General features: G+C 37.1%; 1 protein-coding gene across 2 annotated transcripts in view; it reads right to left on the bottom strand.

Moving 5' to 3' along the window:
- TENM2 (teneurin transmembrane protein 2) overlaps positions 1-17,076 on the bottom strand; it is a 632,063-nt gene that overhangs the window by 481,507 nt on the left and 133,480 nt on the right. For both annotated transcript variants that reach the window (XM_075102131.1, XM_075102132.1), the window contains exon 3: positions 10,046-10,321. In XM_075102131.1, the coding sequence (XP_074958232.1) occupies positions 10,046-10,321 (276 nt within the window). The remainder of the gene's footprint in view (positions 1-10,045; positions 10,322-17,076) is intronic.

Here is a 17,076-nt window from a genome sequence, read left to right as displayed (position 1 = left end):
CCCTTTCAGAGCCCATCACCTGACCACAGATGGATAATCACTGCGCAACCACAGACTTAGGTGGACAGATAGGACATACAAGCCTAAGACTCTTACACATTTTTAATATTAGGAAAGGGACCTTGACCTGGACGCCTTGAACAGCCAGCACAAAGTGTATCAGCAACTTATTTTGCAGTAACCGTACCATTTTCTGTGACTTAATTCACAAATAAAACTGCCTCCTCTTCTGACACCAGTGATGTTCTGCTGCTCAGTACTAAGTAACTAGAAACTTGAGGTGATTTTCTCGGTAAGGAATGAGCGAGGTAGAGTTTCTACACAAGTGCAGTGTAAGTGGTGCTAGTTAAAGGTATTTACATAACAAACCCAAGTGGATAACCAAGAAACAGCCCCTTTTTAGGACTTGGTTGTTCCAAGGACTGATTGATTTCCTGAAAGCAACAGCATCCGTAGAATTGAATCTACACAGAGTTCTGATGCCAGTTGTGCAAAGTATTCTCCATAAGGCCACTTTTTCTTGCCCTTCCTTTACACAACTGAAGGAAAAGGTACCGTTTAGAAGCAGTACCTCCTCCAAAATTCAGTCGGTTTTAGCACAAGAATGTGGAAGATCACAGCAATGGCACCCTCTGGTGACAGAGAGTAACACATAATAATGAGATAAATTATTCAGCCTGGAAAAACTTTTAAAGCTACTGCTTCATGTAAACCTATTCACATGGAAAGCATTTGTACAGCGTTGCAAAATGTAGATGGTTATTTTTAAGAACAATGATAACTAGCCTTCAGTAGCAGGTAACTTTACTGAAAAGGCAAGTTCTTCAAAATACCTTCGTCTCTCTGGTATCATCATATCTTCCTTTTATGGTTTCTAGTCTAACCTGATGTTCTTTAACCATCAGACAGACAAACTATAAATTGGAAAACCGGTCCTTTATTTTTAGCATAGATAGTATTTCATGTTCACATTCGTTTAAGATTTCAGCATGGTCTCTGTAGTGCTACCAACAGCTTTTGAGATGTTGAAGAACACTGATGGGAGGTCTGTGATCCAAAGACTTAACAGGCGAGTGTTTTGGAAGTGGACAAACAGCTGCTCATAGAAAATCTTTCACTTGATTCAAGAGGCAGAACTTCAGCCTTTCTGAAGCACTGCCAATCATCCCCATAGCTTCTTAAAGCAAGAATGTCAGAGAGTCAGCAGTTTCAGATGCTCAGAAAGACTGAACAAATATATAAAAGTTTTTCCCTTATCAATGTCAAGGAAGGAGACTGTCATAGAATGAGGAAAAGCTTAAATTAAGCAGAAAGTTGTCTTTAATCCATGTGAAATATAGTGAAATTAAAAGTAAAGAAAGCAGTTGATTTCCAGATTGCTCCTATAATATCTGACAGAAGTCGTCCAATTCTGCCAGGAGCTTCTGCAAAAAGATGAGTTGCAAAAAAACTTCATGGGTGAAAACATAAAACTTGGCCTCATGAATTAGATTTCCTCTCTTCTGGTCTAAGGAACAGAACTTATGGCACATCTTTAACATTTACTACTTAAGAAGTAAATAAAAAAAAAGTTTTTTAATAAAAGAGAGTAAATTAATTACCCCTCTTGAAACTCAGTAATTATGGGATTATTTAGTTTTTAACGAGTTCTGCTTATCCTAATACATACATATTAAAATTTTGGCAATAGAAGAGCTAAAGTATAGTTTCCTATCCATTTTCTAACTGAAGATGAATTCTATTCTACCTAAATAGAATGTTACATTTCAGAATCGGATTAACGATCAATTCAAATACATTGTCTTCAACGAGCTTCCAGGTTACTTGAAAAGAACAGTGTGCAGAGTGTAAACACAAAGCATATCAAATGAAATAATTAGAAAGAGTTGTAATACCTAAGCAGCCATATATGTGTATGGCAAACAGGCATTCACTGTACTATCAAACAGAGTTAATTGGTCACTCAGGCCAAGCTTCATAAATGAAGGGTTGACTAGGAAAACCAGTATGTAACTTGACCTAATTATGCACTAATCAGTGAAATAGGCAAGTCTTTGTAATTAGGAAGATTATTAATAGGGGATTATGCTACGTAAGCAAAGGTGCCAATATGTGGCTTGAGAAATTTAGAGAAGGCTTTTGGTAGAATTTCAGTCTTTTGAAAAGGAAGACAGAAAACAAATTCAGTGTATGGTTTCCTGTGATGTGTGCTTCAGTTTACAACAGAAATGTGAAATACATTTTTTTTTTGTTTCATGTTTTTTTGTTATACGTGTTTTTTTGTTAAATTTTGTTAAACACCACATACAGGCAAACCTTCCTGTGAAGGTTTTATCGCTCATCAGCCACTCACAATGCACTTATTACCAAGCAGGATTAACTTTATCAAATACACATCTCTGTTACAGAGAAGCATAAAAAGGCATTATTCTAACTCAGTTATACTTCGAACAAAGGCACTGCCGCTTGCTTACCTGGGTGACCTATATCATCTAAGTTTGCTTTACTAAAACTAATAATTGACAAACTGAATGATGTGCTGTAATGGAGTTCTTGTTAAACATAGTTTCATAATTTCTCTCTAGTAGATGGAAAGACTCATCATTAAAATATTAACTGAAAAATCTCATGGTTATTTTGAGAGGTTTTTTTTAAATCTCTCCATGTTGTGACCTTCACACAATGATGTAGATACAGTTACATGCAAAAGCTCTTTCCCTATGAATTCAGGAAGAAGGAAGATCACAGCTAGCCTTAGCAGTTTATGAACCCAGCTACTGCAGTATTTTCCAGGTAGTCTTAATTCACCACCCTATATTTCTGTTTTCCTCAGTTTCCTGGCTAAATGCTGGATTTCATCTCCAAGGTCTCAATTCCTGGTTGCCTTGGTTCATGCAGTTATGTAGGGGGATTTCATATAATCCAAAAAAGTCATTCTGAAGAGAGAGACTGCAGAACAGGACACAGCTTCAGCCAGATCCTGGTATAGTAGATAGATAAAAAGCACAATGGCCAAGGCCCAGCAGCCAGAGCATGCTGCTAGCACGCTACCCCAGCATGGCATGGACAGTGGCAGAGGTACTGAAATCACTGACACCTCAGAGAAATGACAATTTACAAGTTCCACAGACACTGAAGCCCAGATTCAAATGAATGGGCGAGAAGATTACAGACACCCATGGTATATGACCTCACCACACTATGCATAAGAGGGTTTTTTCTTTTTCTTTTTTTTTTATTATTTACACTCCATCCATTTCTTCTATATTAATGAGGGCTAGAAATATGTATATCTCTGGGAAAATTAAACCTGGGATCCTGGTGTACATCTCTCTGGTCAACACTGGACTGAATGGAAGATCTAATGGCTGCCAAATTGCTGAATGCAAGCTATAAGCAACTGAATGTCAAATGGCTTTTTTTTTTTTTTTTTAAAACCCTTTTAGGTTGCTTAAGCAGAACTGTCACTCTTACCACATCTGCATGTTAATCTCCAGAATATAACCAAACCCTGTGTTCCAGGTAGTATTTACTTAGCTCTTTCAATATACCTGTATGTTTAGCACTACTTCCATCGCATCATCCTGCCGACCCACACTACAGTGTTATTGGGTTATATTAAAATTGTAACAAATGTTTAAGAATTTGTATATTGTCATTTCATATTCTTGTCTTCCACAAGGCTTTAAAGTTACCAGTACTACGTATCCATTTTTTGTCCTTAACCCCATCATATAGCCTCCCCCTACACTGAATGCATAAGCCATTTACCTGGACAAGATTGTAGCTGATGTGTAGTTAAGTCTTTAAAAGTCATCCCTGGTAGTCAATTCCCTCATTAGGAAACCACTTCCTATCAGAAGTGCCCTCAGGTTTTGAGAGCACATCAAAATTGGATCCACTTAAGCAACCGAGCTTTGATACTGTGCTTAATGACTTTCTAAATTTGTCATTTACAAAGTACTTAACAAGCTTTCCTAAAGAAGAGATAAAGTATGCCCATGCATGAGCTAACCTCCCTAGCACTCCTTCTTAAGAAGTCTAGTTGATGTATGACGTATGCGATTCCATTTTCTGAGTATATGACATTTCATTTAAATCTCATCATTTCCTTAGGACCATCTGGACACTTTCTCAGTTATGAACAGATCGTACAACTGTGGTGGTTCTTCCTCTCTTCTCTTTCATATCTGTCTCTCCTGCTGTTTCCAAGCTACCTGGGTTGATCTGGGAAGGAAATGGGAACTTACATTCCCAGACAGTACTAACAGCTGAAATGAGCACTCTGCTATGCAACGTGCAGTACGTCCACAGCTGCCCTGCTTCTTCTTGTACACAAAACATAGATATTCTGTCTCAAAATGGTAAGGTCATATTCTCCTTTTCCCCCAAATTAAAGACTTCACAGATCTGCTTTCACTGTATCACCACCGTTTACACACCCCATTTTCGCAAGGAATGTACTTCCTATAGGCGAAAGTGAATATCTGTTAGTAGGAATATTTAGGAAGCAAGCTTAATCACCCACTTTTTAAACCCAAACAGAATTCTGTCACCGGGAAGGTTAAAACCTTCTACTTTTAAACTGGTTTTGCCACTCCCAGACATTAGCGTGCATACAACAAAACCAAAATCTTCTCAAGAGCAGAATCAGTTTCACCATAACCTTTTCTGCAAATTATGAAGTATGAAATAGGGAGCTGAATAAAAATTCAAGAAATAAAATATTGAGAACAACATGTCAAAATTGAAACAGTAAAAATAAGAAAATAAACTCCTCGGCTGTCCTGTGAAAGTCCAGTGCCTCTCTGTACACTCCTCTGACGCAGTAATATCTTTTCTTTGCCATTGTACATCTAAGTCTGTTATTCAACAACATCCCAGGAAAAGCCCAGATTCTACTGCTCATAAAATTGAAGCAACAATAAAATATGAGGTCAGTTTGAATTATGTGGTATGGTTTGTTGTGTTTGTTGTTTTTATTTTTTAAGATTTACTTTACATTTGCACTTGAGAAATTACTATATGAAATAGCTACTGAAAACTTCATAGGAAGAGGGAAAAAAACCCCGAAAATTAATTTCCCTATTTTTTCATAAGATTCAATCAGAAGTACAACACATGAATACAGTTGCTCATATTTTATCTTATAATTTTCCCAGCTTCAATTTACTTTATTCATGGTACTCTGTATTTTTTATAAGTGATATGCACACATGGTATTGTCTGGTATCCAAACTTTTAATTACTACAATATAAACACCATCAACGTAATGTGGAAAAAATAATAGAATTCATTGTCACCAATATGTCTAGCACAGCAAATATTGGTGGATACTGAACCTGAAAATATCTGCGAAGCATCTTACAAGACCTTTCTCTGTGACTTGAATCCTCACACCTGATGCTGGAGACAGGCTGGCTGCAGTGGAGTAGGGAAGCTCTCCAGGAAGAAAGGGAGATGAAGGGAGGAAAGGGAAAGTGCATGGCACTACCGGATTCAACGTCAGGACTCTCTAGGTTCATTCCAATAATGCATCACTTTTCCAGACCGCACCAGGTACAGCTGGGCCATCAACATAGAAGTGGTTCTGTATATTCACAATTATTTGCTTTTCATAGGCATTATCTACACAGAGCTACCAAAATCACAGTGTTTTATTGCTGATTTCTTTAAACACACACAGACTGACACAGTATGACCTTGAACTATTTCTCTTGTTTTGCTGAAACTTGAGATTGCTTTATTTCTTCCCATTCATTCTTGTCTTGCTGCTCAATTCAGAATCACTACTAGGAAGATAACAGCATCCCTTGATCATTTTTTGGTCTGACACCATTTTAATAACATGGTTTCAGTCCTGGAAGTTCTCCTCCTCCCCCAAGACATGATTTTTTTTTCTTTCCTGACACGCAAATGTAAACCAGAAACATCTCGACTGTTTAATATTATAATATCAGAGTAGAAATCTCATCATGAGCATTTTGTTACGTCCCATTCTACCAGTGATATTACTCATTATATACAACAATGATACTAATACAAAAAGTGCCAAGGTAACAACCTTCTACTAAAGACAAAAAACAGTCACCAACACCATTCCAGATGCTTTCTCTTTTACAATAGGAGAATTAACCTGATCTAAATTCATATCAAATAGAAAGCCCTCCTCGTGGATTTCCATTTGGTCTACTGGTTCATTTCAGCACTCTGAAATATTACCGAGATCTGCTCTGAGTTTACATGCTACTTTTCTGTTCTCCTTTCTTCTACCTAGGACTATGTTTCCTCTTCTGTATTACTGGTTTGTTCAGCTTTTCACTCTCATCTGTCTAATGTCGGTTGAGTTAACTGCCTCCTCAACAGCTCGTAACTGGTCATTCAATAACAGTGAAACCAGGAAAAGAGAAGATTGCAGATCTGTTGCAAAAGCATTCTGAACATCAATTCTGTTTTCACAGATTTTTAAACTGAAAGTTACTTTATTTTACAACAGGTCTTATATTTTTGAGAAGAACATAATTTTCAACTCAACTTATAAAAAAAGAACAACTGCTCTACTTAAAAAAAAAAAAAATGCCCTGGAAGAGTATTTGCTTCAAGCTCACTACCTAAATATAATCAGCACGTAAGCTTTACTCCGGAAAAAAGAATACTGTAGGCTTAGGAAAAAACACATGACAACTGATGGCAAACACCACTTTTGAAAAGTTTTTTGTGATGTTTTGGAATAAGCATTTACAGGATTGAATAAAAGGAAATTAAAAGTAAGCATTCAGGAACCCTCTGGTTTATTCCCTATACTCTGTACCTGTGGGTCCCACAAATAATTCCCTCTAAAAGCTGGCACACGACATCAGAGGTGAGCTATATTTCTAATTGACTTCTTACATTCGTATGTATCACAAAAAGATTAATTATCTTAAGTCTCACAACTCAATACATCACGTTGAATTACAATTTGGTGACAGATGTGCTGTTATACATTCACATTGCCATGCCTAAAGAAGAGATGGCCAGATCAAGACAGCAGTAAAAGCTGTGAGATATGATAAAAATTTAGAGCCTAATCAGACTTGTGAAAACAAGAGTGTTGATTTTCAAACTGGATTGTCAATAAGGTGGTTTGTCAAGAAGGATTTTAATATACAAAGTAAAACATTGAATTTAAATGAGTTTCCAGTATTTCAATTTATCTATAAGCATTTCACAGAATCACAGGTTGGAAAGGACCTCAGGGATCATCTAGTCCAAACTTTCTACCTGCTAATATTCCAAGGTTCACAGAATTCTAATTTATGATAAAATTAAATCATCTTAAATCTAGAGGTGCAGAAAATGGTCATATGCTTTATGAATGGATTTGAATAGGAACAAAATAATACTGTTAGAGCAATTTCTAGAAATGAAGCCTCCTCTGTGCTACCTAGAGATGTACTAGTTGTGACAAAATAGATTTAATATTACAAGAAAAGTGAGAGGTATGTTTTGTTGGTCTTGGTTTTTTTAATTTAAGTACAATGATATAAATTGTGATAGAACCTCAATATTAAAGAAAAAAAAAAATCACCTTTTGGAGTTGAACTAGTGTTTTGTAACACAACAGTTGAACTGTAACAGGAAAAAAGCCTCAGCAGTACCTTAAATAAATGCAGTGGTCTATGCATCATGAGTTCCTTCTAATACTGCTACATATAAATGGATAAAATCTCATACCAAGAAATGTCTTGTTTTGTGCTAGCATCCTGCAAATCAGAAACCACATCAGAGAGTGAATTCCTCTTGAGGTACAGATTCTTGTTACTTCCTCTTCAAGACAAATACCTAGCAGGCTATTGATCTGCTGCTGAAGGACACAGTGTTTATTATGTAGGAAACCACTGCTGGGCACAAGCGTGAGAAATTAATCATGGCTTTGTAAGTGTCCACACTGTGGTGCTGAACCAGTGGGGCAACTGTCAATCTATATGATAATGCATCCCCAAACTTCATAAAATCAGTGATGTGAAGAAGCATTGATTTTTGAGCTAACCAGGATTTGTGAGAGAGTAAGACTAAAAAGTTTACTGAAGTTAACACCTCTGTGTTTATAATAGTTGCTTCATACTTGCGTGTTTTTTTAAAACAACCAAGCATACAGAAACCCTTATCACAAAACCTGTCCAAGTAAAAATGAATTCCACATACTAGTTTGTTTCTTGTGTGACATTTCATCATGCCCTCCTTTCTCCTATGAACACCGTTGTTAGAAACATTACCTATTCAAAATGGATTCACTGCACTGTGTTTCCAATTACTTAATAATTCACTTCATATAAGCAAGAAAATGAAATGCAAGCAAACGGACCCATTCTTTTATCAATGTCTGCAACAGTACGAATGAAAGTAGGTCCTGAGATTAAATTTTCTCAGACAAAAGGTGTGGCACAGTGCTTCCACTGAAATGGGAGATAATCACATTCAGAGAAGTGAATTCATGCTACAGAAATAAATCCAAATCATTCCACGGTGCCAGAATTTCAGTAGTCAGGCTTTTTATTTCAAATTATGCACAGTAGCCTTATCAAAACTATATGAAAGTCAAGGGAAGTTGTCATATTTTCTGTAAATGGTATCATTAAAAAAAAGGACAAAAAAAAAATCAATTAATCAGTCACTGATTCTTTTTCAAGTACTGGCTTCCTTGTATGCATCACTATTAGTAAACATACATTTCCTCTTCGGTTTGATGAGGAAATGCATCCTGCTATGCCTAGGGAGAGGGCACATTACTTGAAGATTCAATTTAAAACAAAAAAAGACGGGATTATAAACAAAATCAATTGCACTTTTCTGGAGTTTTTTCTATCAATATAAAAACTGTAATTCAGTTTTGCCTTCTTTGCTTTGACAAGCAGTCGACTGTGTTTCTAGTGCCTGGCAAACTGGCTTTGCTGAACTGAGACAACTGTCAGTAAGCGTGGGGAGGAGCCTAAAATAAACATCTAAAAAAATCCTCTTCAGAGAGGCACCCAACATGTAAAAAATTAAATTTTATCACAAGTAATATATGCAGCAGAGACCTGGCTTCACTAGTTGGTATCAGCTGCCTGGATAGTTGCTCTGAGGGCATAATGCTTGGGAGATTCCTCTTCACCTTCTCAGAATGGCAAGCAGCAAAACCTTTAGTTCATATTTTAACTAAGCTGAGTTCACACCTTCATCACCCTACAGGATGGAGGACAAATTCCTGCAAATCCATTTTTATTATTTTTCCTCTTTGGTTTAATTTAAAAATATGTGAGCACAGAAAATTCCCCAGGTAAAAATTTTTAGCTGAAGAACACGAATCTGGGTTACATGCATTTGAAAGGACAGCTAGCTTAACGCAGCTTACTTTGAGAATCAACCAATGTACAGGAGTTTTGTCACAAATTATTATTGCGCTGTCTAAAGTCTCATCTCTATGAGCTTAAACTATACTAAACAGAAGTGCTTCGCCTCAGTCTGATGCATAGGTTTGCTTTCTAAAAGCCCCCCAATACTTACCAATAAGCAAAAGGCAAATTAATGGGGTGGGTTTTTTGTTTTTGTTTTTTTACAACTTCAAAAATGTGAAAAACCATACAAAATTAAATGTGATTGTTACAAATTAGCACCACTGTTAAAGCTATTAGCATATTGTAGATTATTAATATTACTTCAAGCTGTGTCCAAAAATCACATACGAGAAACTATTTCTCTTAAGAAATTTCTTTCTGCTTATCATCATTAAGTTTAATTTAATGTACTCTGAGCACAAACTCCTGTGGAAGATTATTTCATGGAAAGTAAATTTTATGCTACAACACAATATATATTGTATTATATGATATACATTTAATAGAGTTTCCTGATATTGATGATAAAAAAAAAATAAACTCCACACCAACATTAAAATGCAGCTTTAGTCAGACTGAGAAAGAAAACTGAAAAATTCATCTTTAAAGGAATACTCATGTATTTTTAAGGATGATCACATTCTCATACATGTGCTTTAAGAATATATTGAAGAAAAAGGCCTACCATTTTCCTCATCTGACTTATTTTCATTGTCGGAGTCGGTAAGCGTGAGTGCTGAGTTTTCACGACTTGACAGACCGGAACTTCTCCTGGACTTGATCCCTCTTCCCCACAGCCTGATGGCGTGCTCCGGAGACATTCCTCCCTCCGTGTCTGAGTCAGCATCAGAGCCAGTGCTCAAGGAATAGCCTTGATGGAGTATTCCTATGTCTGAGCAGTAGCCACTTCGATGGGGAGAGGGCTCACAAATTCCTAGTTCTGCAAGGGTGAAGTTTGTTCCTAGAAGGGCATTTAAAATCAAATAAAAAAAAGTTTAAAAGTTAGGGGATTTATTTTAAGTTTGAAAAATAACAGACCTTTTTAATTTGTCTTAACTATGCTGTATGCTAAACCTTTGTAATGAACTACATACAGAGATCTCTGGTGCACATACATAGCAAGACTCAACTAAAACATATTGAATGTAGTTAACATGGATGAAACACAAAGTTAAGAAAGGTCTCTAAATTTTAGGTTACTCTTTTGGCCCCGAATAATTAATCACTTAGGTATGGGATTAACATAAAGCTCATGACAAGTCCTAATGACATGACCTTCTTTATTATGTGTCTAACCCTGTATTTGCAGGACCAGAGCATGAGCTTTGAAGTCGAACGTTTGCTTACTTGAAAAGAGGAGGTTTTTTCCTTAGGAAGCTAATTTTCTCACACACGAATCTTCCACAGAGATAGGATTTTTTATTCTAGTTTTCTTATAGTTTCCTATTCCACAGAAAATAAACACTTATTTGGGAACAGTTTCCAGATACAGAACTTGAAAGAATGCAAACCTATCAGTGATATAACTCGAAACCTTGTCAGCAGTTCTGCACTTTTACCTTTGGTAAGATTGGTAGTTTAATATCTGCTATAGAAATGAAGAGAGACCTCATAATCACTGTAATTGTTTTCTACCTTTTTTACCATATTCAAGAAGAAGGCATGCATCGACACCAAAATCAAGAGGTCACTGGGTTTAAAGGCAAAACTTTCAGGAACATTGTCAAAACATGTGACCTTTAGTGGCTAATAATGACTCAGTGGACAAAGTCTCATACATTTTTAAAAAACATGGAGACCCCTGGGGTTCCCAGAAAGTATGGACTTGCTGGCTGATTTCTGCTTATGTCTTTGTGTCCTACAGTAATGAACAGGATGGCAAAAAAAAAAAAGAAAAAAAGGATAGGGAAATATACATTGGTCTCTAGGACTTTCAAAGGTTTTGAAAAGCAAAGTGATTTTACCTAGCTAATTTTTTTTTAGTTTACTTTAAAAGCTTTGTTACATTGGGCTACAAATGAAGAACAAACACTGAATCTGCCAATTATTTAATTAATTTCTTAACTCACAGGGAACCTAGATTTCTGGTCTGTTTTCTAAAATGGTAGTTTTATTTTGTCCACAAGCAGTTTATATTTTCTCCTCTTCCTCTATATATTTATCAGAATGAAGCTATACAGTGGAAGTTCAAATACTAAAGAAAAATCATACTTAAGTGTCTTTCATTAGTAAAGATGCTAAAAAAAAATCCAGTGAAGTATTACAACTTCTTTCACAGATTAGCCAGGGAAGATTATACAGTATGAAACCTATCTGGGTCATCTATCTGTATCAGCCCTCTCCAGTCTCGCACCTAGCTGTTAAACTATTTTTTTGATATGGGCTGTATGCACACATCCTACTTAGCATTTATTCCTAGAGCTCATCAGTTCAAGGAAGATGGTTGATTTCTTCTGGAAGACTGAGCTCCATCTTAATCCAGTTACAGCTAGAGAGCAACATAGAGCATGATGAGAAGAATGAAGCATTTAGTGGCAATGTTCAAAAAAACATATATAAAACAGCTGAAAATAAAAATGTCAAGCTCTCTTTCATCAACACTAAATTAACCCAAACCCTCCTAGTTAGGAGGATATTTTATCCTGCCTTATAATATTTATTCTAGTAATCAGAAATTTTGTGGTTTAGTCAAAAGCAATGATCTGAATAGTCCTAAAAATGAGCTTCTCAAGTGCACTTCAGTCTAGAGATTTTTTGCCCTTTTTCTTTTTTAAAATAACTAAAGAGCTCTAGCATGACACTTAGATGAAACAAAGTTACTTTTAAAGAAAACATAGATTTTAATCAAGTGCAATTTTAGTAGAAGACATTAAACAAAAACAGATCGATTGAGTAGAGTTTTGTTTTAGCCATATTAACAAACTAACCTTAGACTCATTTAAAAATAGGTCAAAATCAACCCAAAATATAAAGTATCTATAAAAAAATGAGTCAACTGAAGCCTACTGGCCCCACAGTTTCTGACCTACACAGATAGAGTGCATGTTGACATTAGATACACATGAAAATCACAAAACTCATCATGAAAGTGAAGTTTTTCAAGTTTTTTTTGTTTGCTGGTGGCACCAATGTCTATAAATACACACTGATTATGAATATATTAGCTTAATTAAGCTGTTTTACATACACAGTAAAACATTTTAATGATATTCTGTGGATTTTAACAGCCATTAAAAGCCCAGATGATTTCACTCTGATTAGCATCCCGTATTGATGTCAAAATCTGACTATAACATCTGATGCAAAAAGCAATCTTCAGAGAAATTCTTACTTCACTTGTCTGAGGAAAATAGTAAAGGCCCTGAAAGTGGAAGGAAAATATAGTATGCACAGAATTCATTCATCCGTTTGAGTTGCATTATCTGGTAACTTGGCATCTTCCAGAAACGTATAGAAAAATACTTGAAAACTGACCAAATTTTAAAAATTTTAGAAGTGGATCAGATCAACTCAAGAAAAAAAGATGGAATCAGCTGATAAGCTTCTGGGAGAGGATTTTATATTCTGCTTCTTGGAAATCTCCTTACAGCCTTACAACAGAAAATCTCAAGCATTCTGATGATCAATATGAAATATTCTAGAGATTTCCCTCTCTAGCAAAAACATGTTCTTCTCTGGTAGACTCTAAATTAGTTTTATTTATTGATTTTCAGTGTTTGCTTCTGCAAAATATTATTTGAGAGTGTTCTGTAAGACAGCATACAATGGCAGAATAACTTGTCCTTGGATAACCACATAAGAACATATTTTGGAGGTGTTTTTTCTAAACTTTTTCTTGATCTGGATCATATTCTCCTACATGCCTTGTTTCCCTAAAATGAAACCGTCCACATCTCTTGGATAACATATGAACTGCTTTCACTAATGTAATATTGTTTTATTTGCCTAGCCATTATTGCGCATTCAGGTATTAATGGCATTAGTAGACCACTCTTGTAAATTCAGATAGAGAAGAGATATAGTTCTGGATGCACAGAAATAATTTATCCAATAATTCACAGCAGAAAAAACCCTACTATTACTTTTCAAATAAAGTACAGTCTCACAAAAAATAAGAAAATGTATAAACCATTTCATATCCATTCATACTGGCAGAATACTCCGTATGGGATCCTGATGACAGAAAGGTCACCAAGAACAATGCAGCCTTCCTTGGCCCCACTGTCAGTAGAAACTATAAACTGGAGGAAGCAAACACAGATACAGCCTGGCCTAGGGTTAAGCATCTCCTTCAAGAAGCATCGTCCTTACAGCTCTTCAGGTGATTTGGAAATCAAGCAACTCAAGGCCTCCTAGAAGGAAAGCAAAGGAAGGAGGGCAGCAGTACCTGTTGCTTGCAACACCCTGGGAATTAAAATTGTCCTGCTGTGTATTCAGAGAGAGAAATCTGGTCCATGAGCTAAAATGTGCTACTAGCTCTAGCCATCAAGGCAGATGGATGGCTTCTTACAGTTTATACAGCACACTCTATATCTAGGGCTTGCATGGGGGTGAGAGTAACTGCATTAAACTGAAACTTCACTTGCAGAGTAGGATGAAAATGTGCAGGCAGAATCCATTCTTGCACATTCAAAACTTAAGGGTGTTTTCTTTCAGGTTCTTGTAGCACCTGCTACACTGCTGGTGACACTAAGTGAAAAGAGATAAATAATATCAGATCCTTATTGGGGGAAAAGAAAGAAACATCTTTCTCTTGTAGAACACACCACAAAAAAAAAGGTCACAAGGTTTTTTGCTTTTTCATATGCAGCAGAGCTTACTACCCTCCAATTCACTGAAAGAGCGCTCAGGCACTGGAACAGGCTGCCCAGTGAGGTGGTAGAGTCACCATCCCTGGAGGTATTTAAAAGATGTGCAGACACAGCACTTCAGGACATGGTTTAGGAGACATGGTAGTGTTGGGTTGATGGTTGAACTTGATGATCCTAGAGGTCTCTTCCAACCTTAATGATTCTAAGATTCTATGATTCCCAGTCCCTTCTTCCCCACCTGCAGAAATCACTAGACCATTTTCATTAAAGAAAAGCAGTTAATACCAGCTGTTCCCTTAAGGTGTATGTAATCTCTCACACAAAAATAGACAAGTAGCATACTAGTTTAGAGGTGTAATATAATGTTATGCACTTGATCATGATTGCCCATAATCTACATGCTGTGAATAGTCTCTCAATAGACTAGAAAAGATGTTTTCCTTTTAATGAATACATTACTGTATTATCTCTTGAGCACATTTCATTTTACAGAAATTTACTACTTAAGTTATTTGGTATATAAATGCTTACTAAAAGTGTTTAATTGAATGATGCACAATTCTACTCATTATCTCAGCTAAGACTAAAAAGCACTAACCATATAAGCAAAGGTTATTTTCACCCAACCTCTAGGAAGAGGTCTCATTTGGGTAATTACAAACTGCAAGAATTGCCCTTCTGAAGACTAATCTAATCCAGCTGTGAACACTACAAGATGCCTCAGAGGAAGATATCTGAAACCAGTAATGCAGAGATATGATAAATTGGCCTTCAACACTAGATCAGCAGTTCAAAACTGGGCTAACTCTAAAATCAAAAGGATAAATACCACTTACGTTCTTTGCTACTATAATCAATTACAAGAAGTAAGACTAATAAGAATACATTTATTTAACACATTCCATCCCTTCTCAAATTTTTGTTATGTTCATAGCTATAATGATTTTTGCTGGCATAACTACGACAATTTAGCTCCAATCTGTGGTATATGAAGAGGCCATCCTTTTTAACAAACTCTGATGGACACTCAATTTTTCTCAATTCTTTATGAATTTATTATATATTATTCTCATTTATTATAATGACAGGAAGAACAGATGATTACAACCTCATTTTTTAACCACTCATTGTACACATTTTTATCATTTGTCCCTTTTACTCTTCTCCCCATCCAATAAACAAGAGTTCTTTGTATTTCACCTGTTTCAATACCGTTTTCCCATGGATAAAAATCCTGAACAACAAAATGTTTCACTTAATTTTGCTTCTAATTCTGCCCTACCAGATACTCAAACTGAGACTCCAAACCTAAGGTGGGGGATACACTACTGTCTTCCTGAATTTTTTAAGCTTCTCAAATATTTTATTTACAACTTTTGAAAAAAATTATATTAATGTAAGCCCTTTCTTTGTAAATGTTCTCCTCCCCTACCTCACCCCTCCTTGATACAGAATTGAAGACTGGTAGGGGTTGGAAGGGACCTCTGGAGATCACCTTGTCCAACCCCCCTGCTTGAGCGAGGACACCCAGAGCAGGGGGCACAGGAACGCATCCAGGCAGGTTTTGAATATCTCCAGGGAAAAAGACCGCACAGCCTCCCTGGGCAGCCTGTGCCACTGCTCTGTCATCCTCACAGGAAAGAAGGTTTTTCCTCATATTTAAGTGGAACTTGCAGTGTTCCAAATTGTGCCCATTGTCCCTTGGCCTGTCATTGGGCACCACTGAAGACAGCCCACTCCCATCCTCTTGACGCCCGCCCTTTAGATATTTATAAGCACTGATGAGATCCCCCCTCAGGCTTCTCTTCTCCAGGCTGAACAAACCCAGGTCTCTCAGCCTTTCCTCATAAGGGAGGTGCTCCAGTCCCCTGATCATCTTGGTAGCTCTCCGCTGGACTTGCTCCAGCAGTTCCACATCCTTCTTAAACCGGGGAGCCCAAAACTGGACACAGCACTCCAAATGTGGTCTTACTAGGGCAGACTAGAGGGGGAGAATAACCTTCCTCCACCTGCTGGCCACACTCCTTTTAATGCACCCCAGGATACCATTGGCCTTCTTGGCCACAAGGGCACATTGCTGGCTCATGCTCAACTTGCTGCCCACCGGCGCTCCCAGGTCCTCCTCAGCAGAGCTGCTTTCCAGCAGGTCACCCACATCCATGCGGGTCTCCGGGCTCTTCTGCCCGATTTCTTCCTCCTGGGGATGCACCGATCTTGAGCTCTGAGGAAGTGGTTCTCGAACACTGTCCAGCTCTCTTAGACTCTCCCGCCTTCTAGAGTCCTAGCCCATGGGATTCCTCCAAGCATGATTATACATGATTCTAAAATATACTGCCTCTTTCTGGTGGTTTAAATATACTTAAATCAGAAGTATATTTTCCACATACAGGAATTTTAACTACAATGACTAGCCTCTGTGGCAAGTTTAATATTAGCATAAAACATTACTGGAAAATTCTTTCTCTTAACATCATTGATATTACAATGACTGCAATATTCCATCTCTGAAGAAAGCACAAACTCAACAAGGAAAGCACAAGGAAAAGCTAAGTTCCTCTTTAGCTGTGATCCCTCCAAGTAGAGGAAACACCCCATAGCTCGGGAGGCCAGGTAAGAGAGAGAAACCAGCCGCTCTAGCCATGAGACTCACCAACGTACAGCATGTTACTGGGGTAGCTTTTCCTCCCCGTTATAATAGCCACAAACGTTACTACATAAACTGAACCGTTTACCTGAATTCGGCTAACATGCTTACTCCTAATTCTCTATTCATTTTCCCTAATAATAGTCCCTTGGTACCATGGGGAAGGGGCAGTGTAAGCTCCTGTGGAACAAACTCACCACTGATCAAACAGTAAAAATACCAGAGCATGGATTCCTTAGAAATTAGACAAATCACAGTAAT

The sequence above is a fragment of the Phalacrocorax aristotelis genome, chromosome 8 (genome assembly GCF_949628215.1).
Source record: "Phalacrocorax aristotelis chromosome 8, bGulAri2.1, whole genome shotgun sequence".
Classification (NCBI taxonomy): Eukaryota; Metazoa; Chordata; class Aves; order Suliformes; family Phalacrocoracidae; genus Phalacrocorax; species Phalacrocorax aristotelis.
This window is presented reverse-complemented; position numbering and strand designations above follow the sequence as displayed.